Raw genomic sequence first — 23,243 nt, forward strand, 5'->3', positions numbered from 1 at the left:
TCCCGAGTGGCGCGGCGGTCTAAGAAGCTGTGTCACTACAGATCCTGGTTCGCACAATTGGCCCAGCGTCGTCCGGGTTAGGGGAGGGTTTGGCCCGGCTGGGATGTCCTTGTCCCATCACGCTCTAGCGACTCCTGTGGCGGGCCAGGCGCATTCCGACACAGTGGTGCGGACATTGCCTCTCCTGAGTCCATACAGGAGTTGGATATCACGAAATTGGGAAGAAAAGGGGATAAAACATAGATTTTTTTTAAAGAGTGAAGAGTGTCAATTCACATACAGTGCATTAGCGTATGCCAACTTAATTGTCATAAGAATCCATAATAAACAGTTGTATTTATTAAGTTCGCTATGTAGCCCTTGTGAATTATTGTTGTGTTCCTTTGACTCACCTTTTATGTCGTATGGGAGCCACTGTACCTGCCTGCTCTAAACAATTGTTGTGTTAGCTCACAAATGTTCGTGAGGACAGTTGTAGAGAATAAACCCGAGCAGTTTATAAAGAATTTAGCTAGTCTCGTTCTTTCTACTAACAGTATTCTGTCTTCAAATCAGAGTTCCTGGAGTTTCCCAGCCGAAGCCTGCCTAGTCTATATGCCTATGATCGAAATCAACACATCTAGGCATAACATTATTGTTTTCAAATATGTATTATTGGCACTGGCAGTATTATTATCCACAATAAATAGACACGTTTTATCTATACATGTCACAATTCCAGACGTAACAATGCCTACTTTCTGGCAATTTATCCGATCATTTTACCAGCATTGCTTTGCGTAGCTGCATATAGACACAAGAAAAATAGACTTGCTTTCTAATTTGATGCTCTATGATGCTATTGACGCTCACACGCTGTTTTCTATCCTTCACTACCGTGCATTCTAATTCCAGCATGTTCACGTGCATAAAAAAATAAACGTTTAGTTTGATTTGGGCTTAACACACACCATCCCATATGAAATGTTATACCCTTTCCACATGGAAAGGCATCAACAGGAAACAAAATGTTTTGGTCAGTTACTGTTACTTTTGGTCAGTTATTGTTTTACTATGCAACTTTATTACTGTCATCTTCCTCTCTTAAAACCTTTACTATCTCACAAAATGACCATTACACTGACAGAACTCTGGAGAAGGGGGCATGTCTTGATTTTTGAATTATTATTGTAGGCTTCTATTTAGGACTATAATTTATGTTCAATTTGTCTCACAACCTTCTTGAAAATGACAAACATAATGTCAAAGTACCTTAAGGGCAAATGGAATAATGATGCAAAGAATCATTCTTTCATTATGCTGTCCAGACTCAGGATCGACATTGAATTGAATGAGAAAGACAAGATTTCAAAATTCTCTTTGACATAAGTACTATGGTTTAACTCACAATTATAAATCACTTATCAATTATTTGACCTCAACACAACAGCAGAGATGTACAGTGGAACCACTCTGAAAGCCACATGCAGCATAAGAATGTGTGGAGTGTGAAAATGGCCTCATTGTGCTGGCTGATTGGGCATCAGAGTGACCTCTTGTGATAGCTCTGTACAGTACTATTGCTAGCTGGCCTGCTACTTAGTTACTGTGTGAATGACACCAACCCTGACTGGTGTGGCTCCTCAGTGTAATGGCCCATCTCTGGATGGCTTTCTTCTTTGATTGAGGCAGGGATGTAGCAATAGTTCCATTGAGTGAGTCGACCATCTGCCTGGCATTAACCCCAGAACCCTCCTTCTCTTTACAGGCTGGACAATTTGCTTAATATGGCCTATGGCGTAAAGAGGTAATTAAAACTTCACTGAATGCCAGATGTCCATGTTGACAAAATTATTTATCTTGTTTTCTTTATTTTTGGAAGTCACTTGCATTCGATTCAGTTCAAGGTTATTCTGCCTTGATTTTTTGGGTTTTCTTTAGCCTTGTTTAATTTGAATCCACCAACCACTAGTCCAAAAGGAAAACAATGGTATTTTGTTTTCTAATGTTCAATTTGCTTTGTATGATGACTGCTGACTTTTACGTTTCGATGCTTTGGATAGTTTGTGTATATTTCTGTTCTCTTGTGTGTAGCTCTTGTTTTCAGGTGTTGTTTTCTACCGGATTCAGGTACTCTAGCCTAACCTCTGTCCAGATCTATATGTTACATTGGGATCAAGCTCAGTTTAGAATCACCTAATTTTAAAGCTGTTAATCGGATTCACAGTATCAAACCACCCAATTCAATAGGATTTTGCCACCATTTTTGTAATAATGTATGTATTAGTATTATAATGGGTTATAACATCAGGTGCAAGTAGTGATGGGTGTTGGGGTTAAGGGGTGAGGGGTCAGTAGGGGGCGAGGCTGGAGACACCTGGATCCCTGCAGGAAACGCTGTCTCACTGAAGCCAGTTCGACTTCTGATCATCTCCTTTTGCTCATATCTTTTGCTTTTGCTACTGTTGATGTTACATAAAGTGAAGCGGCTCTGAGACATGATATCAGCTGATGACATTTTGTTGCATGTTACAGTAATCAGTGAGTTCCTTTGAAAAGGCTGTGATCCAAGATGTAGCATGAAAAAAATAAGCATTTTATTTTTTCAATTTTTAAATGGAATGATTAAAAGGCTTGTTCTGTGATGAGGGCCAATCCCCTGAATTCCTCGGTTTCCATAATAGTGATAAGCATTCATTTCTGCTCAGCAGAATCAGGGAGCAAAGGCTAAACTATAACACAGTGACAGAATGATGCATGGGAAATAATCTTTAACACCTAGCTCTCCGTCAATGTCCCAGGCAGCAAATCGTCTGTCTAGCATTCCTTGGGCGACGCAGCACTATTTATACGGGGGCAGGAAACAATGAATTCAGTTGAAGGGGGATGCAAATGATCTGACCAAGAAAATTACCACAAAAATAAGAGAAAACATTTATAATATTTACTAATATGCTGTAGTGCCTGCTGGTTCAACAACAGCACCAAGGCAAAAACTATTGAATATGTACAAACTGTCAAAAGCGGTAGTGTTTGGAATACAGAAATCCAACAAGCCATGCCTTGAGAATAGCCTCTTGCCTGCTTAGTACATGGTTTGAAGTGGTGATTAATGAACAAGGGCAAGTGTAGTAGTAGTAGTCAGTGTATTTTAGAAGTGAGCAGTACAAGGTGGAGGTGGGAGCTAGGGGAGGGTGGGATCACTGCAGGTCAGCCTCCTTGTTGCTATGCAACTCCTCTATAGAAGAACAACAGTGTGTTTGTATTTGCCCTGGTAGACACGACTGTAGTCTCCTCTGTGGCTCTGTTAGCCAGCCTGCTTGTCTCTCACCCTCACACACACCTGCATTAACATCCAAATGACCATGAAGGTGTTATTTCTCCCAGACAAAGAAATCAGAATTGAATGTGTTAAAAAAGGCCTTGAAGTGACTAGAAGTTCCCTTTCAGTCTGTCACTCGGTATAACATACTATGGGGAATCAACGATCAATCAAATTCACCTGAAGAAAACAGAAATTATGTCCAACGGGCCAATGGATGCTGAGCCCACCCATGGAAACCCCACCTTCCTGGCTATAATACCAGGGCTCGCATTCATTTCCTCAATTCTTTCCTCTTCAGCTCGCTTGAAGGAAGAACGTGTCACGCAATTTACAAACTTTTCAAGCACATGAAGACTACGAGATTCGGCTCTGACTTAGGTGTCTGTTAGTGGGGAGAGAGTACTCGTCCCACTAGATGTTGCAAGTCTTGAGTCTTGGTATTGGTTTTTCTGTTTGCTAAAAGCGGACTACTTTCTGCTCTGCTTGTGTAGCTAATGCTTCCTTCCTTGCTTGGTTAGGATTTGTGTTTGCTAAAAAAACACGAATTTCTGCTGTGCTTGTGTAGCCAGTGCTTCCTTGCTTGAGTAAGATGGCCGTTGGGAAGAGTATGTTCAAAAAGGCTAACCATCCGAGTTTGGACCTCTGATCTTTCCGTAGGGCATGTGGTTTCACAATGAAAATTAAAGATACGCACGAGTGCTGTCCTGTTTGCCTGGGGTGGAAACACGCTCAGGAGGCTTTGGCTCGGATCAGTTCATGTGACTATTGTCTCCGGCTGGGTTCAACTTCCATTGGCCGTCGAGCTGACTTTGTGATAAAAATTGGGGCTGCTGGCGAAGGGTCTTCTGGTAAAGCGATCTCTGGAATGTGGTTGTCTGAGGTCAGGAGAGAGTAGCAGTGGTGGTCTGAGTTTACTGGGGTGACATTCAAGCCAAGTTAGGCTCATTCCGGCTTCTCTGGCAGTGGTCAGATTCCGGATTCCGGGGATTATATACTATCCCTGGTTGGCTCTGGACGGTTTTCAGAGTGTAAATCGGATGATATCAGTCCGATTTTTGCGGGGAGAGTGAACCATTGGTGGTTAATGCATCTTTGATGTAGATGTGTTGTAGAGCGGCAGATCACCTGGGGGTGGATTTGCCATCTTCTCCCCCGCACCGGAGTTCCTCCAGGTTTGGGGGGAGGTGTTAATTTCCCTTCCCTGCAGCGGTGAAGTGTTGCTTAACCCTGTTTAAAGATTTTGCCGATGAGCTAAAGACGACCTGGGATTCCCCTCATTCAGCCAGACTGGTACTACCAAGTTATGGTGAGTTAACATCTTGGCGCTAGGGGTCAGATTTTTATTTATTTTAATTTACGTTCCCAAGGTAAACGGACATTTTCTCTGGCCCAGATCATAGAATATGTATATAATTTACAGATTAGGATAGAAAACACTCCAAAGTTTCCAAAACTGTCAAAATATTGTCTGTGAGTATAACGAAACGTATTCTGCAGACGAAAACCTGAGAAAATATAACCCGGAAGTTATATATATATTTTTTAAACTGTGTTTCCTTGACCGTCTTTCTTCCATTTAAAGGGGTATCAACCAGATTCCTTTTCCAATGGCTTCCTCAGGCTGTGACCAGGCTTTAGACATAGTTTCAGGCCTTTATTTTGAAAAATGAGCGAGATGTTTCATAAGTAGTCAGGTGTCCTCTGAATGTTTCCTGCGCGTGAGAGAGGGGCTCCCCATTATCCTTCCGTCTCTGAATGAATAGGTTATGGTCCGGTGGTAATATTATCGATTATGTTTGTTAAAAACAACCTGAGGATTGATTATAAAAAACATTTGACATGTTTCTACGACCATTACGGATACTTTTTGGAATTTGTCGAACGGAACACGGCTTTGGTTTTCGCAACATAATGCGCAACCCAAATTGCAAAAAGAACATTTGTTGTGTAACTGGGAGTCTCGTGAGTGGAAACATCTGAAGATTATCAAAGGTAAGCGATGAATTTTATTGCTTTTCTGACTTTCGTGACCAAGCTAACCAAGCTAATATAAGGCTAGCTGTTGTAGCATTGAAAGCTTCACTCACAAAAGCTTGGATTTCTTTCACTGTAAAATATATTTTCAAAATCTGACACGATAGGTGGATTAACAACAAGCAAAGCTGTGTTTTGGTATATTTCACTTGTGATTGCATGATTATAAATATTTTTAGTAATATTTTTGCATTTGGCGCCCTGCAATTCTAGCGGTGGTTTAGGAAAGTGATCCCGTAAAAGGGATCCGTAGCGCAGAGAAGTTAAGGAATGTAGAGGGTATGGAGGAGGCGGGGCTCGTTTGAACACCACCGATGGATTGAAAGCTGGCAAGTTACTTAGCTCCAGATGCTAACAAGGGGGCAAATCCTAGCACGTGCTTCCGAATTAACAGCGCCAGTTCTCAGCGGATCAGCTGGACAAAGTGTACCAGGCTGAGGGTGTGGCAGCCCGGTCTTTGACTGTGGTCACAATGCTTTGCATCCTCCTCCTTTTCGTGGCATCAATGCGTCAATGGTCCCCAAAGTTCTAGTGCTTTTCGGGTGGTCCCTGTGTCAGAAGTACAGAGTGGTTGGTACAGCCGGTACTTTTTAGTTCCTAAGAGCAATGGAACATGGCGTCCCATCCTGGACAAGGTTTAAAATGCTCACACTTCGCAGTCGGAGCGTCCCTGCGATTGGTTCACGTCCATAGATCTGAAGGGTGTGTATTTTCATGTGGCTATACATCCTCTCCACAGAACGTTTCTGATGTTTCATTTCGAGGGTGTAGCCTAAAAGTTTCTGGTCCTGCCTTTCGTGCTCTCCCTATCACCCCGCACCAATACTCTGAGCCCTTGTGGTGCCAGGGGATCAGAGTATTGGCCTATCTGGACGATTGGCTGATCATAGTGGAGTCGAGGGAATAGGTGGAGCTCCACACTGCCACACTGGTTTCCCTTTATTCAGTCTCTGGGGTTCATAGTGGATAACAAGAAGTTTTTGTCCCAACAGAAGAGGATCGCATTCCGGCTCTGTCTGGCACAGTTTCAGCTGGTGCACTCTGTGCCTTTTCGCTTGTGTCTGTGGTTATTGGGTCTGATGGCCTCTGTGATAGCTTTGGTGCCTCTGGGACTTCTGTTTATGTGTCTGTTTCAGAACTGGGGGATTGCTACGCATCTCGCCACATCGGTTTCTCAAGGTATTCCCGTCGTGCCTAAGGACATTGTGACTACTGTTTGCAGGGGGTTCTCATGGGCTGGGTAGTGTCCCGCAGGGTGAACATGACAGACGCATCCTTACTGGGATGGGGAGGGCTGTGTGTGGGCTACTTGGAAAGCGGGATTTGGTCAACAGCGCAAAGGGCGCTGCATATCAATTACCAAGAGCTACTGACTGTTTTGCTATTGCTGAGGCATTTCCTTCCGATGTTGGAGGGACAACATGTGTTGGTAAGGTTGGACACCAGGATGGCGCTGGCGTACATCAGCAGGCAGTGGGGACGTGGTCTCTCTCTTTGGCCGTTGTATGGAGCCGTGTGCATTTCCTGTTGCTCAGTGTTACGCACACCTCTTGGGGGAGGAAACACAACACCCTGCTACACTCAACTCCCCGTGGAGTGAAAGAGGTATGTGACTGTAGGTGCGGGTAAGGATGACAGAGAGAATTTTACCATTAACAGGGAATTTATTCCTTCACACGGTAATTTTGGGAAAAAGGGTCTGGATGGAACCAAAGCAAACAAAGTAAAAGTTAGAGCCCCATCTCCTACCTACCCACAACTTACCTAACTAGCACCACCTGGCGCACTAACCAAAATACAGGGGATGGTCTGCCCAGGTCTTACCTAGTGTGCATAGACAGAGTACACACTACGGGTATATGTATGCCCGCAGGCCTCTTGCCTAAGCACTCCCTTCCCCCCCGGGAACAAATGAAACAGAATAATACAATTTCAATAATCAAAAACACTGCATCCTATTGACACCCACATACCTCAGAAGTAGCGGCTACAAAATACTTAACAAAACCTGTCTCTGAGCAACAACCAACACAGGACATCCAAGAAGCTCTATCTGAGCAACAACCAACACAGGACATACCAAGAAGCTCTCTCTGAGCAAAAACACTGGCTTTTATACAGCTGGAGAAGGAGTCTGTAATTGCAGACAGCTGTATCCCCTGACGAGAGGGCGGGGACAGCTCCAATCTGCAATGGGCCCGACCAATCAGCTGCTTGGGGGAATCCAGGAAGCCATTTCCTGAAATACATACACATACAAACCCACAACAACACAGAAACTGGGGAACGTAACACGTCCACCCCAAAACCTGCAAACTTACAGTTTGCAATAACAAAACCCAACACGCATCCCCAGTTACTAAAACCGTGATAGAGCGTCAGCAACCACATTCGCCGAACCCTTCACATAATGAATCTTTACATTGTATCCTTGTACAATCAGAGCCCACCGCATAAGTCGGTGGTTCTGATTGTACATTTTCTTCAAAAACACCAAAGGATTATGGTCCATGAAGACCAGTACAGGCAAGAGACTGGAGCCCACATATACCTCAAAGAACTGTAAGGCTACCAATAAAGCCAGCGTCTCTTGTTCAATAGTGGAGTACCTTGACTGACACGAGTTGAACTTACAGGAGAAGAAACTGACGGGCCAATCCATTCCCTCATCATCTTCCTGCAAGAGAACCACACCCACCCCCAGTATACTAGCATCTACGTCCAACTTATAAGGTTTGTCAAAGTTGGGGTCAGCAAGCAAAGTAGCGCTTTGGCAGACTCAAAAGCATAGTTACAGTCCTGGGACCACTTTGGTGGTACTTTGGGACTAAGCAGAGATGTAACGGGAGCTACTACCGTCGAAAAATTCTTACAGAACGTACGATAGTACCCTACCATCCCCAGGAATCTGCTCAACTGGCGGCGAGTCGTGGGTGCAGGAAAAGCATCAATTGCTTCCAGTTTGCCAGTTACTGGGCGCACTTTACCTCATCCCACCTGCTTCCCTAAGTAAGTCACAGTAGCCTTCCCAAACTCACACTTGGCCAAATTAAGGGTTAAAGAAGCATTCACCAACCGCTGAAACACACTTTAAGGTGGTGAGATGATCAGACCAAGTAGACGAATGAATCACAACATCGTCAAGGTAAGCAGTAGAATTTGACACATCCGCAAACACAATGTTAACTAGGAGCTGAAAAGTAGCAGGTGCATCACACATTCCAAAGGTTATCACAGTGTATTGTACGAAGTTATCAGGCGTAACGAAAGCCGAGATGTCAGAAGCTCGAGAGGTCAGAGGCACCTGCCAATAACCTTTTAGCAAATCTAACTTACTAACGTAAGCAGCAGAGCCAATTCTATCAATGCAGTCATCTAAGTGAGGTAGAGGAAAATAATCAGACTTTGTAACTGCATTTACGCGACGATAGTCCGTACATAAGCGGGACGTACCGTCAGGCTTATGAATAAGAATACACGGGGAACTCCAGGAGCTGTTACTGGGTTTTGCCATGTCATTCTGTAATAAATAAGCTACCTCACTTTTCATTACCTCCCTTTTCTTCGCATTAACCACCGGTACGGATGATGACGTATAGGAGCAGCGTTCCCCACATCCACGTCTTGTTCCAAGATGGATGTGCGACTTGGAACGTCCTGAAACACATTGAGAAAACTATTTATCAATAGGATAACATCATTAGTTTGATCGTTATCCAAATGTTCCATTTGAGAGGGTAACTTTTTCAGCTTCTCCGAATTACATAAGCGATCACACTGCTGTAACGTATGGCGTAACTCCAACCCGTCCTCCTTATCCTGTTCTGGGTCCCAGCCAGGCTTCAGAACCACCGCAGCCACACTGGAGACAGCAGGCTGGACCTGCTTACCTGAGGAGCTGTTTGGAGAGTCACGTATATAATATGCTTTCAGCATGTTAACATGACACACACGGGAAGAACGCCTACGATCCAGGGTCTTTATCACATAATTGGTGTCACGGAGTTTCTTTTCCACAAGATATGGCCAAGAAAAACTTCCCGACAGAGATAAGCAAGGGACTGGCAACAAACTCCAGACTCCCCTGGTTCAAAAGAACGGCCAACAGTCTCTTTGTCATAATGTCATTTCATGCCCTTTTGAGACGAGGAGAGAGACTTTTGGGCTAACGCACATGCGGTGTGCAGTCTCTCCCGCATCTTACTGACATAATCCAACACATTTTTAGGGGCGTTGCTGGGTGTAAGAGATAGGGTATGCTCCTTAAAAACTTTTAGCGGACCCTGTGGGGTGTGTCCAAACACAAGTTCCGTAGGGCTTAACCCTAAGTACTCTTGTATTGTTTCCCTGATAGCAAATGGGACAAAGGGCACGCCCTCATCCCAATCGGTGCTGGTATCCATGCAATACTTGCGTAGCATCGCCTTTAGCGTCTGATGCCAGCGTTCGAGGGCCCCTTGACTCTCCGGATGATACGGACTGGAGACCTGATGGGAAATACAGTCTTTAACACATTTGAGAACAGTTATGACATAAAGTTGGTTCCCTGATCAGTTTGGAGTACTTTAGGGAGTCCAAACATAGAGAAGAACTTCACTAGTGCCTTCACCACAGTCTTAGCCGTTATAGTACGGAGAGGGATAGCCTCTGGGTATCGAGTAGCACTGCACATTATTGTTAGTAAGAACTGGTTAACTGACCTGGTTTTCGGCAATGGGCCTACACAATCGATTATCACTCGTTCAAACGGTTCCCCCACCACAGGAATCGTGCAGAGCGGCGCACGAGGAACTGTTTGAATCGCTTTCCTAGTGAGTTGACATACATGACATGTTTTACAAAATTGGACCACGTCAGACTTCAAACCTGGCCAGAAGAAAATGTCGAAGGACTCGGTTATAAGTCTTCGTGATCCCCAAATATCCAGACCACGCCTGGTCATGGGCGAGTGAGAGCATATGCTGTCAGAACGGTGTAGGAACAACCACTTGACACACTTCACTCCAGTCACTAAGGGTGTCATGAGCTGCCCATTTATGCATCAAAACTCCTGCTTCCATAAAGTAGGCAGTGTCCTTAGTTTTAGCTTCCTCAGTGGAAATTACCGATGCAAAACACTTGCGAAGACTGGTGTCTCCTTTTTGACATTCAATCACCTTCTCGGGGGTGACAGACAAAAGAATGTCATGTAATTGGGGCGCGATTTCGCTTTCCCCTGCCTTAGTTTTTACGGGGGTAAACCTCTACATTCTCAAAAATGGAACTAGACAAATCCACCACATCTCCCAGCTTGCGAGATTGTGCCCTTGTTAACACACAAGCAGGGAAAACATGTGGAAATGCTTGAACCAATTTATCATCTGCAGTTTTGATTTCTGGGTTGTCTGCTACTTCTAACACAAGAGTGACGTTACCATCAGCAATATCGTTCCCTAGTAGTAATGTGACTCTTTTTACTGGCAGTGTAGACACTACATCAATACGAAAACGTCCTGATACCAAGTCTGACACTAAGTGGACCCAGTGTAATGGTACAGGTACGGTTTTAGTTTTTTGTAATATGACATGCGAGCCACAATACGTTTTAGGAGACCAGGGTAAAGCATCATTGACTCTTCACTATTATTCTACAATGTAGAAAATAGTAAAAATAAACAAAACCCCTGGAATGAGTAGGTGTGTCCAAACTTTTGACTGGTAGTGTATTTTGGCATCGCGCCATCATGGGGTTTGGGCTCGCTAAAGAGCGTTAATGAATTGAGGAAATGAATGCGGGCCCTGGGATTATAGCCAGGAAGGTGGGGCTTCTGAGGGCGGGCTTGGCATCCATTGGCCACTTGGGCATGATTTCAGTTTTCAGGTGAGTATGATTGGTTGTTGACTGCCCATAGTATGTTATACCTCGTTCCCTCCTTCAGGGAACAGTAGTTATATTCATAACTGTATGTTTTAACTTCTCTAGGGTACGCTAGCATCCCACCTCGTCAACAGCCAGTGAAACTGCAGGGCGCCAAATTCAAAACAACAGAAATCCCATAATTTATATTCCTCAAACATACAAGTATTTTACACCATTTTAAAGATACACTTGTTGGAAATCCAGCCACAGTGTCCGATTTGCACACCAAACGATTATGTTAGGTCAGAGCCAAGTCACAGAAAAAGACAGCCATTTTTCCAGCCAAAGAGAGGAGTAACAACAAGCTGAAATAGAGATCAAATGAATCACTAACCTTTGATGATCTTCATCAGATGACACTCATAGGACTTCATGTTACACAATACATGTACTGTATGTTTTGTTCGGTAAAGTTCATATTTATATCTAAAAATCTGAGTTTACTGTCTCACTTGGCCAAAAGCCAGAGAAAATGCAGAGCCCCAAATTCAAATAAATTACTATAAAAATCTAACTTTCATTAAATCACACATGAAAGATACCAAATTAAAGCTACACTGGTTGTGAATCCAGCCAACATGTCAGAATTCAAATAGGCTTTTCGGCGAAAAGAGGATAGCACCATAGTAAACAAAGAGAGAGAAGCATATTTCAACCCTGCAGGCGCGACACAAAACGCAGAAATAAAAAATATAATTCATGCCTTACCTTTGACGCGCTTCTGTTGTTGGCACTCCAATATGTCCTATAAACATCACAAATGGTCCTTTTGTTCGATTAATTCCGTCGATATATATCCAAAATGTTCATTTATTTGGCGCGTTTGATCCAGAAAAACACCGGTTCCAACTTGTGAAACGTGACTACAAAATATCTCAAAGGTTACCTGTAAACTTTGCCAAAACATTTCAAATTACTTTTGTAATACAACTTTAGTTATTTTTTAACGTAAATAATCAATAAAATTGAAGACGGGATGATCTGTGTTCAATACAGGATTAAAACAAACTGTAGCTAGCTTTATGGTCACGCGCCTCTAACAAACAGGACACTTCGAGTGACCCTCGTTCAAGATGGCCGTACTTCTTCATTACACAAAGGAATAACCTCAACCAATTTCTAAAGACTGTTGACATCCAGTGGAAGCGGTAGGAACTGCAAGAAGGTCCCTTAGAAATCTGGATTCGCAATGAAAATCCATTGAAAAGAGAGTGACCTCAAAAAAAAATCTGAATGGTTTGTCCTCGGAGTTTCGCCTGCTAAATAAGTTCTTATATACTCACAGACATGATTCAAACAGTTTTAGAAACTTCAGAGTGTTTTCTACTCAAATATACTAATAATATGCATATCTTATCTTCTGGGGATGAGTAGCTGGCAGTTTAATTTGGGCATGCTTTTCATCCAAAATTCCGAATGCTGCCCCCTACCCTAGAGAAGTTAAGACATCTACTGAAGGGAAGACTTGCTGTTAAAAATATTCATTAGACACAGGGTGATGGATTTAAAAAATATATATATTATTTTACTAGGCAGTTAAGAGCAAATTCTTATTTACAAGACAATGGCGGCCTACACCGGCCAAACCCAGACAACACTGGGCCAATTGTGCACCACCCTATGGGACTCCCAATCACAGCCAGTTGTGATACAGCCTGGAATTGAACTAGGGGTTTGTAGTGTCTGTAGTGACACTTCAAGCACTGAGATGCAGTGCCTTAGATCGCTGCGCCACTCAGGAGCCCAGTAGATAGAGTGACTGTAATGAGACACAAACAATAACCAAACAGAATATTGTGATGGCAAAGATGTTAAAGCTCATGTAGTACTGATTCTTGCCGATACAAGACTATGATCACTGTCATCCTCATCCACCCCAAAACATATGACTGCAGTGTTGGTGGATGGAATACACTTTGTTCGTATTGCTACTGGTACTGGGCTGTAAAGGGCTTCCATTTTCCATTTAGTTTTCTCCTTCCTGAATAAGGAGGAGGCTTCGCTGAGACAGCTGCAGTAAAGCGGAAATCTCAATTAAAGCATACCCAATAATGCTTATAGTCATTCCTACAGAGGTGGCATAAGAAATGAACCTTTTATCCAATTTACCTTTTATTTAAAGTGGCAATTTCCTTTAAGCAGAAAGGCAGTAAGTGAAGTCAACTGAGCATTCAAATCTCTGTATTGCAAAAAGGGAGAAGATTACAGGGCGATTAAGAGCAGATTTACTTGGTTGCATACTCAATATCTGATGAATTTAAAAATGTTTTAATTCAGAAAGTTCCTGCAATTTAGTTCCCAATAGAGGCACTCGGGGAGACAGAAGGAGAAAAGCTTCCCTTGTGCCTCCCTCCCTCGTATGCTGCTGCTGGAGACATTTCCCAGCAGGCCCCCGCAGAGCAGTCAGCCTTGAGAAGAAGCCGCTCAGTCAAAAGCGAGGAGCGATAGAGGGGAGATAGTCTAACAAGAGGATACTGTACACAGACAGACATACCCACAGTGCATTGTGCACTGGGTAGCACTGGTAATAATACATGTTGGATGGATAGGAATGCTAGAGCTGTTTGGTTGGTACTGTATGTACTGAGCGCTGGTTGGAGCTAGTTATAAAGACTTAAAACCAATACAGTAGATGCTTGGGATTGCAGAGTTTGGTTTCACTTTGGACACTTGGAGGGGAACTTGAGTGTATAGGGAAATGGCTTGTCCTACAAGCTCAGAGCTTGTAAATCCATGCACACGCAGTGGGTTTCCTATTTCTCTCAATTTGACATTTGTTTCACTTAACATTGTGCTCTTTATCTCCCTCCCTATCTCTCTCCCTGTCTATCTTGTGGTGCAGGTTTTCTCCCATCACCATTGACAGCATGACTAGCCTGGTGGGCATGAACATCCCTGGCCACACAGGCACTGGCTGGTGCATCTTTGTCTACAACCTGTCTCCAGACTCTGACGAGAGCGTCCTGTGGCAGCTGTTCGGGCCCTTCGGAGCGGTCAACAATGTCAAGGTCATCCGCGACTTCAACACCAACAAGTGCAAGGGCTTCGGCTTCGTCACCATGACGAACTACGACGAGGCGGCTATGGCCATCGCCAGTCTCAATGGGTACCGGTTGGGCGACCGCGTCTTGCAAGTCTCATTCAAGACCAACAAGACCCACAAGTCCTGAACCCATCCTCACTCCAAATCCCCTGTCACCACCATCACCCTTATAGTCGCCCAACACAGCAACTCTCCAACAGGAACACAGCAAACAAACAAACAAAAAAGAACTAGAAACGGCTTATAATATAGCTTTGGACCTATAAGCCAATGTTGCCTAAGTATTACAAAATGAAAATAAAAATATCCATGATTTGGGAATCCCTGTGATAATACAGGATTCCTGTTGTATATCCTTTCTGTTCTTGTGATTGTTAAATGATTTTCTCTTCTATGTAAACAGTAGCAAAACCAGTCCCCTTATTTGAAAGAAGAGAATATCCTTTTTAGATTGAACTTTCTTGGTCTTGATTCAGGATTTCTTTCTTTTTTAAATCCGGATCCACTGTCGTTAGAATTATGCCTCCCTGACAGAAGAAGGGAGGGGGCTCTTTTTTAAATTGGTGACCATTCATTCATTTTTTGTGTATATTAAAAACCCCTATAAATTCTAAGGGATTACACAATCCTGTTATCTCTGATGCAGAAAAAATTTTTTAAAAAAAAAATGTTTTGTATTGCAAACAAAACATGTCTTTCCTCACTGGGGTTTGGGAGATCGGGAGAGGGAGGGGATGGGTTAGAATTCCTGGTGACACGTTAAGTGATTTAAAAAACACTATTGCCAAAGAGAAAATCTCTTTGCTTGAAAATGCATTCAGAAAAATAAATAAAGAGAAGAAAATCTATTTTTATAATATGATAATTAAAATAAGAATTATTGAAGAATTTTTACAAGAATCTGGATTTGAAAAAATAGAAAAATATTTTGACTGGCTAATTAGAGGGTGGGGGGAGGGATGTGCGCCACCTTGTCTTGTTCGTTCTGCAGTGGTACTTTTTAGGATCAAAGGTTGTTTGTTTTTAGGAGAAATTGATTGGAGATGATTTTGTAGATGGAAAGTTTTGTCAAGGGATGCAAATTGAGGCAGGTGATCTTCGTAATTTTTCATAGTGCGTAATTATTCAACAGCGATACCCAAAAGGGAAGGGAAAGAGGTCTTTCAAGGCCTAACCATCCTCACAGTCCAGAGCCCAAAGCAAGAAGCATTGTCCACTTGTTTTCTTTTTGTCAGTCTATGCGATATCACTAATGACTACATACACATCTATCCATTTAGAAAACCTACATTATCTATTGATTTCTTTGCTATCATTTTGTGGAATTTGAAAAGAACGTCCTTTAGCGATCAACAGTAGGTGCTATATTACATGATTCACGTATCTTAAATATCCAAGTTTGTTGTTCTATGTGTTGTTTAGAGGAAAAAAATACTTTGATGCTGACATTGAATTGAGCTGCTGTTCTTTTTTATTTTTATTGTTGGCCCCCATCTGGTTAGATTATTCCTTGCTGAAAAACCAGATGACGGACTTTGGGCCATGTAAGAATCACTTAAAGAGTTTTCTTTGGCTTGCTGACTTTTAGGTTACTTGCTGAGTGTGAAGCATTGTCAAAATTCTATAATAATTAGCTAGTTCTGTTAGTCTAGATATTTGTTTCCTCAAGGGATCTATTACAACGGTGTCTTTATTTGTTGTGTACAAATAGATAATATATAGTCTACATTTGTTTTGCAAAATCTATATCTATATGAGTTGTCACTGTTTTTTGTTTTATCTTGTCTTTTTCATATGACAACTTTATGAAGTGATGGTTCAGTTATTTAGAAAACTCGTGAGGAATCCTGTTTAATATGTTGTCATGTCGCTTGTGGGAAAAAACCTTTTGGATTACATTTTTGTTAACTACCGCGGCAAAAGAAATTGAACAAAAGCTTATAAAATAACGTATTTATTCATTATTTATTGATTGTTTCATTGCTTCAACTATTTATTTATTTATATTAATTATTTATTTATTTTGGTATTTATTTGTTCAGTCTGTGTATTTACGTGATTCTGGTACAGGGAGGGAGGACGTTTCTGAGCAAAAGGGAACCAAGCGACTAGGGGAGAGGCTCTTCCGTTAGTCCACTGCACTGAGAACTTTTAGTACGTTTGTGCTTTGTACCGATATATCAAAATTACAATATAAAAAATCCAAAAGTTGAAAACTAAAAAAAATGTCAAGAGGGTTGGTGACGCTCTTCCCTTATTACTAGAAACAGTTACTCGCTATGCATAACCTAGTTGATAGTTAAATTTGCTATTGCTTTTTTCTTGTCTTGTTAAACAAAATCTTTAAATCTTTTTCAATACAGTTTAGTCTTAATAGAATGTTATAACAGTTGTTCTGGTTCAATATAACCTGTGATAAGTTTGTGTCGTTTTAAAGCCACTCCGCACCCTCCCTCCACACTACCGCTTTGTGATGAAACTTTATGCAAAAATGTGGGTCTGAAGCATAGTTTTCGGTTTTCAAACATTTTATAACATCCAATTTTGGAGACTCGGGCACATGAATTTGATGAGCAAATAAATGTCCATTGTATTTGAGGGTCATTCATTGCACTTGAGTAATCAGTCAACTCACCTTAGAGTCAAACTTATTTTTAGAGAATCATCATGTTTGAAAGTTACATAAGAACATCTCTTTAAAGAGATCTTGAACATTGCACACTAACTGTACTTATGGCAGTTGTTGCAATTTTAAAAGACTGAAGGTATTTCATGGATTGTACCCATTCTATATTTTATATACTATAATATTATATATATTTTGAAAGGTAATGGTAGGGAATGGTTCCAGAAGTACTGAATTGGATTTTGTTGAGCCAGGAAACATGAGTTGTAGGGACATTATAAACACTTTGACATGCATATACATACTCTCTCATAACCACGTCTTAGGCAGCCCACCTGACATCATCCAACCACTATACGGTTCTGACCTCAGAACACCAACGGACCCCTTTTCATGCTCCAGAGCTGTTGGGAGCTTGAATTATGCAACAACCCCAGTAGAATGTCGTTCTGATGTGTGAACATATTTCCTATGTCTTTTGAACTCTTATGATGTGTGCCTGTGTTCTGTCTAGACCCACTTGTGCGTCTGTGTGTTCATGCGTGTGAGTGTGTTTGTGAAAACGTGTGTGTGTGTGTGTGTGTGTGTGTGTGTGTGTGTGTGTGTGTGTGTGTGTGTGTGTGTGTGTGTGTGTGTGTGTGTGTGTGTGTGTGTGTGTGTGTGTGTTTGTAAGGGTGTTTGAAACATGGGGCTGTGTCACCTCGGTCTATGTCCAACCCCTATGGCTCACACCATCCCCTGTAGCGCCTTATAGTGGCAGCCTGCCAATAGGAAATCAACAGCCAGTAGTGTAGGAGGGAAGGTAAAGAGAGGAACAAGGCTCTTGTCATTTTTTTATTTTCTCCTAAAATGTGTTTGTTTACTATCTGAAAATCTATTAACTATCTTTAAAGACAAAAAAATAAGAAAAAAGTTCACAGGGCCTTACTGGTCTCTTTTACTTATGCTATCACTTATCAATTATCGATTATTGATTATTGTTATTATTATTATTATTGCTGTTATTCTTAGTATTCTTAATCCAATTACTGCGATGAATGACTTCATGTTATCCTTGCTAGTTTAGGTAATTTCTGAAACTGGAAACAAAATAAAAAATCTTGCTGTAAATGTTTTTTTTTTCTCATAAAACTGTTGTGTTTGAATTATTTGTACTTTTGAATGTTGGGACAATAAAATGAGGTGTTGAAGAGCTTTGTTCTTTCTTCTCGTAAATGGCGTTATTACATTATCAATTGCACACTCACCTTTTAGAAGCAGAATAATGTACGATTAGAAGCTAGATCCTGCAGATCCAGAGAGATGTATCTGTAAAGCTTCACATAACTGCTGCCTTGGTAATACAAAATATCTATTTCAATATAGATTTCATAGAGAATTATTCACTGCTCAATATAAAATGTCACTATCATAATTCATGACTGCTTCGTATCTTTCTCAAACACTCGAAACCGTGGCATTTTGAATACCATGAAATACAGTATATTGATACAGTAATAAAATAAATGCATTAATTCAATGTCTAAGACAGTTATATAATACCCATTCAGGTGGCACGTGGAGAAGTGCACTTGTGAGATAATAGTGCCCCCTGCATACCTGCTAAAGTATTTTAACATCAGAGATGATCACAGCTCACATTGTTGACACTGATGTACAAACTGCAGAAATATAGCCCAACCTTCAGGGCCGGATTACCGAAAGGGCTCCCAGATATTATATGATAGTGAAATGTGTAGAATTGCAGGGAATTCGCTTCAAAACTGCAAAATGTTCTCTCAGTCTCATGTGGGGAAAAATAGAATAGCAGGAAATTACGTTTTAAACTGCACATTTTCTCTCTGCCTAATGGAAAAATGTGAAAAAAAGCATGAGATGAGCTAATAAACAGCTATTTTTTTTATCTCTGCACCATGGCTAAATGAAATATATTGAAATATAGTAAGATAGATGATTTCCAAAAAAAGGTTTGTGCCCCGGGGCCCCACATGCGGTAGTCTGGCCATGCCAATCGTGTCCTTTCATGTAATACACTTTCCAGACACAATAAATAATCTTTTAAATAAAAACAAAGGCCATTATGGCTGCTGAGGAGATTATGGATGTAAGCAGCGCTGTCCAGCCAGCCTTGTGTTTTCCAGTTGTTAGTGGTTTAATGAGGCAGGAATCCCATCAAGGCCGGGTTCTGAAAACATGAGACACTCTGTTCCACTGCTCTAGAGTACCCTTAAAAGTTGCCCTCGGTCTCTGCTTTTAGCCTACTGATGGAATAATCTGGGTCTCGTTTCCCAGAGCCTTCACACTGTTAAGATCATTGTTAGAACCTTCTTACTATGTATATTTAGTAGCCAAGGTGTTTCCAAGTGTTTTCGTTAGTAACGTGGCTCTTAAAAAACTTTGCCTAAAAATCCTGATTCTATGTTTAGCGGAAGGGCAAACAAAATGTCTAACAATGCACTTTGGCTGCTCTATAACACCAAAGGTTCCTTTTTTATTGTAAGTTTCCAAAACAATAACTTTTTCATAGCATGTTTGTCATGTTGGTTTTCAAATTTGAACTAACTTCTGTGATAACTTCAATTTAAACAGACAAACAGACAAATACACAGAGCTTATGATTTTTTGAGCAACAGCTTTCTCCCCCGGCCCGTATTCACAAAGCATCTTCCGGGTAGGAATAGTGATCTAGGACCAGCTCCCCCTTGTCAATGTAATCCTTCATTGTGATATAAAAGGCCAATGTGATCCTAAAATCAGTACTTCGACTCTGTGATGCTATGTGAATACGGGCCCTGGTCTGACTGCATGTTACTTTCTAGTGATCTAACGCTCTCTTCATTGGAAATGCAACAACACCAAAAACATGAATAAGAATTAGCCTAGTCAATCAGTAACTTAGTTAACTAATGAAACACTAATGTAAATTTGAACAAGCCTATTCAGCCATATTATACCAAAACAGCCTACTTGCAGTGAAATCTAGAGAGGCATTTTTCTTGCCATTTTTTCAGTCACCAGTGCATCAATAAACGAGCAGGGGAACGAAGTAGTTTGATAAAAAGTGTTCACAATAGTCAGTATTATACCGTAGCTAGCAAATATATAGTTGTTATTTTCTAGAAACCTAGCTACAGTCCACTTAGCTAGCTAAGGTGGTGACCTCAGACTAATGGTGGGGGTTAGGTAACGTTAGCTAACTTTCCCCCAACAGTTTCAATCTAGCTAGCTAGATAGATAATGGTATTTTTTATCAACAATTAGATGGATAGCTTAGCAAATATAGCTATTTGTTTACCATTCGCATCTGATACAGCTTGCCAGCTGCAAGTAAAGTAGGATGAATAAATTAGAAAACCAGTTAACTAGCTGCGCCACCAGAGTCTCTGGGTTCGCGCCCAGGCTCTGTCGCAGCCGGCCGCGACCGGGAGGTCCGTGGGGCGACGCACAATTGGCTTAGCGTCGTCCGGGTTAGGGAGGGTTGGGCCGGTAGGGATATCCTTGTCTCATCGCGCTCCAGCGACACCTGTGGCGGGCCGGGCGCAGTGCGTGCTAACCGAGGGGGGCGGGTGCATGGTGTTTCCTCCGACACATTGGTGCGGCAGGCCTCCCGGGTTGGAGGCGCGCTGTGTTAAGAAGCAGTGCGGCTTGGTTGGGTTGTGCTTCAGAGGACGCATGGCTTTCGACCTTCGTCTTTCCCGAGCCCGTAGCGATGAGACAAGATAGTAATTACTAGCGATTGGATACCACGAAAATTGGGGAGAAAAGGGGATCAAAAAAAATTTAAAGAAAAAAAAAGAAAAATGAAAACCAGTTAACAAGTTCATGCCTTTTACTAACAAAAATAATGTACACGTATACAAGAAGCAGATCCTTTTTAGTTTTATTCTAGGACTTCAGGCCAAGGAGTAAAAGCTACTTTCTTGTAGAACCGGTGTCTTCACAGATGTCGTCCCCAGTCAGCTCTGGGTCTTCACCTGAATGAACATCACAGGCAAAATCTCATGCACTTGAGGGAGCATTGCTTACTAGCGTATGTTCTTCACACATTTCTTTCTTTATCAGCACGATTAATTTTTTTAAATTTAATTTAATTTCCTCCAACAAGGGATGTATATTCTACTTATATTGGCAAATTTGACTTGCAACAGGGCCTTTATGTTTACATACAGCACTACACAATTTCTCGAAAAAACTAGTTCTAAGTTGTAATGAGAACAAAGGCATTGTGGTGATACTGTATGTTCCCTGGATATCCCTCATCCCCTAAGGCTTCTCTTCTGATAGGTGGTGGTGTCATATAATCATGATTCTCCATTTTTATAAACCTCTGAGCACATCAAATCAAATCAAAGTTTATTTGTCACGTGCGCCGAATACAACAGGTGTAGTAGACCTTACAGTGAAATGCTTACTTACAGGCTCTAACCAACAGTGCAAAAAAAGGTATTAGGTGAACAACATGTAAGTAAGGAAATAAAAACAACAGTAAAAAGACAGTGAAAAATAACAGTAGCGAGGCTATAACAATAGCGAGGCTATATACAGGCACCGGTTAGTCGGGCTGATTTAGGTAGTATGTACTGTACATGTAGATATGGTTAAAGTAACTATGCATATATGATAAACAGAGAGTAGCAGTAGCGTAAAAAAGTTGTTGGGGGGGGCACACAATGCAAATAATCAAGGTAGCCATTTGATTACCTATTCAGGACTCTTATTTGCTTGGGGGTAAAAACTGCCTTTTTGTCCTAGACTTGGCACTCCGGTACCGCTTGCCATGCGGTACTAGAGAGAACAGTCTATGACTAGGGTGGCTGGGGTCTTTGACAATTTTTAGGGCCTTCCTCTGACACCGCCTGGTGTAGAGGTCCTGGATGGCAGGCAGTTTAGCCCCAGTGATGTACTGGGCCGTACGCACTATCCTCTGTAGTGCCTTGCATTCAGAGGCCGAGCAATTGCAGTACCAGGCAGTGATGCAACCAGTCAGGATGCTCTTGATGTTGCAGCTGTAGAACCTTTTGAGGATCTGAGGACCCATGCCACATCTTTTTCGTTTCCTGAGGGGGAATAAGCTTTTCCTTGCCCTCTCTAGTTTGTTGGTGATGTGGACACCAAGGAACCTGAAGCTCTCAACCTGCTCCACTACAGCCCTGTCGATGAGAATGAGGGCGTGCTTGGTCCTTCTTTTCCTGTAGTCCACAATCATCCTCTTAGTCTTGGTTACGCTGAGAGATAGGTTGTTATTCTGGCACCACCCGGCCAGGTCTCTGACCTCCTCCCTATAGGCTGTCTCGTCGTTGTCGGTGATCAGGCCTACCACTGTTGTGTCGAATACAAATTAATGATGGTGTTGGAGTCGTACCTGGCCATGCAGTCGTGGGTTAACAGGGAGTACAGGAGGGGACTGAGCACACACCCCCGAGGGGCTCCAGTGTTGAGGATCAGCGTGGCAGGTGTGTTTCTACCTACCCTCAACACCTGGGGGCGGCCCGTCAGGAAGTCCAGGATCCAGTTGCAGAGGGAGGTGTTTAGTCCCAGGATCCTAAGCTTAGTGATGAGCTTTGAGGGTACTATGGTGTTGAACGCTGAGCTGTAGTCAATGAATAGCCTTCTCACATAGGTGTTCCTTTGTCCAGGTGGGAAAGGGCAGTGTGGAGTGTAATAGAGATTGCATCATCTGTGGATCTGTTTGGGCAGTATGCAAATTGGAGTGGGTCTAGGGTTTCTGTGATAATGTTGTTGATGTGAGCCATTACCAGCCTTTCAAAGCACTTCATGGCTACGGACATGAGTGCTATGGGTCTGCAGTCATTTAGGCAGGTTGCCTTCGTGTTCTTGGGCACAGGGACTATGGTGGTCTGCTTGAAACATGTTGATATTACAGACTCAATCAGGGACATGTTAAAAATGTCAGTGAAGACACCTGCCATTTGGTCAGCACATGCCCAGAGCACATGTCCTGGTAATCCGTCTGGCCCCGCAGCCTTGTGAATGTTGACCTGTTTTAAGGTCTTACTCACGTCGGCCAAGGAGAGCGTGATCACACAGTCGCCTGGAACAGCTGATGCTCTCACGCATGCCTCATTATTGCTTGCCTCGAAGCGACCATAGAAGTGATTTAGCTCGTCTGGTACGCTCGTGTCACTGGGCAGCTCGCGGCTGTGCTTCCCTTTGTAGTCTGTAATAATTTGCAAGCCCTGCCACATAAGACGAGCGTCGGAGCCTGTGTAGTATGATTCAATCTTAGCCCTGTATTGACGCTTTGCCTGTGTGATGGTTCGTCGGAGGGCATAGCAGGATTTCTTATAAGCTTCCGGGTTAGAGTCCCGCACCTTGA

The 23,243-nt window shown here is 42.3% G+C and overlaps 1 protein-coding gene across 10 annotated transcripts in view; it reads left to right on the forward strand.

Moving 5' to 3' along the window:
* Nucleotides 1–18,098, forward strand: part of LOC129855268 (ELAV-like protein 4) — an 84,538-nt gene extending 66,440 nt beyond the window's left edge. For 8 of the 10 annotated variants that reach the window (XM_055922736.1, XM_055922740.1, XM_055922737.1 and 5 more), the window contains 2 exons: nt 1,748–1,786; nt 14,080–18,098. In XM_055922736.1, the coding sequence (XP_055778711.1) occupies nt 1,748–1,786; nt 14,080–14,407 (367 nt within the window). In that variant the 3' untranslated portion in view covers nt 14,408–18,098. The remainder of the gene's footprint in view (nt 1–1,747; nt 1,787–14,079) is intronic. The other 2 variants (XM_055922738.1, XM_055922739.1) reach the window with 1 other exon arrangement.
* The last annotated feature ends 5,145 nt before the right edge of the window (nt 18,099–23,243 follow it).

This window comes from Salvelinus fontinalis, chromosome 5 (assembly GCF_029448725.1).
Source record: "Salvelinus fontinalis isolate EN_2023a chromosome 5, ASM2944872v1, whole genome shotgun sequence".
Lineage (NCBI taxonomy): Eukaryota > Metazoa > Chordata > Actinopteri > Salmoniformes > Salmonidae > Salvelinus > Salvelinus fontinalis.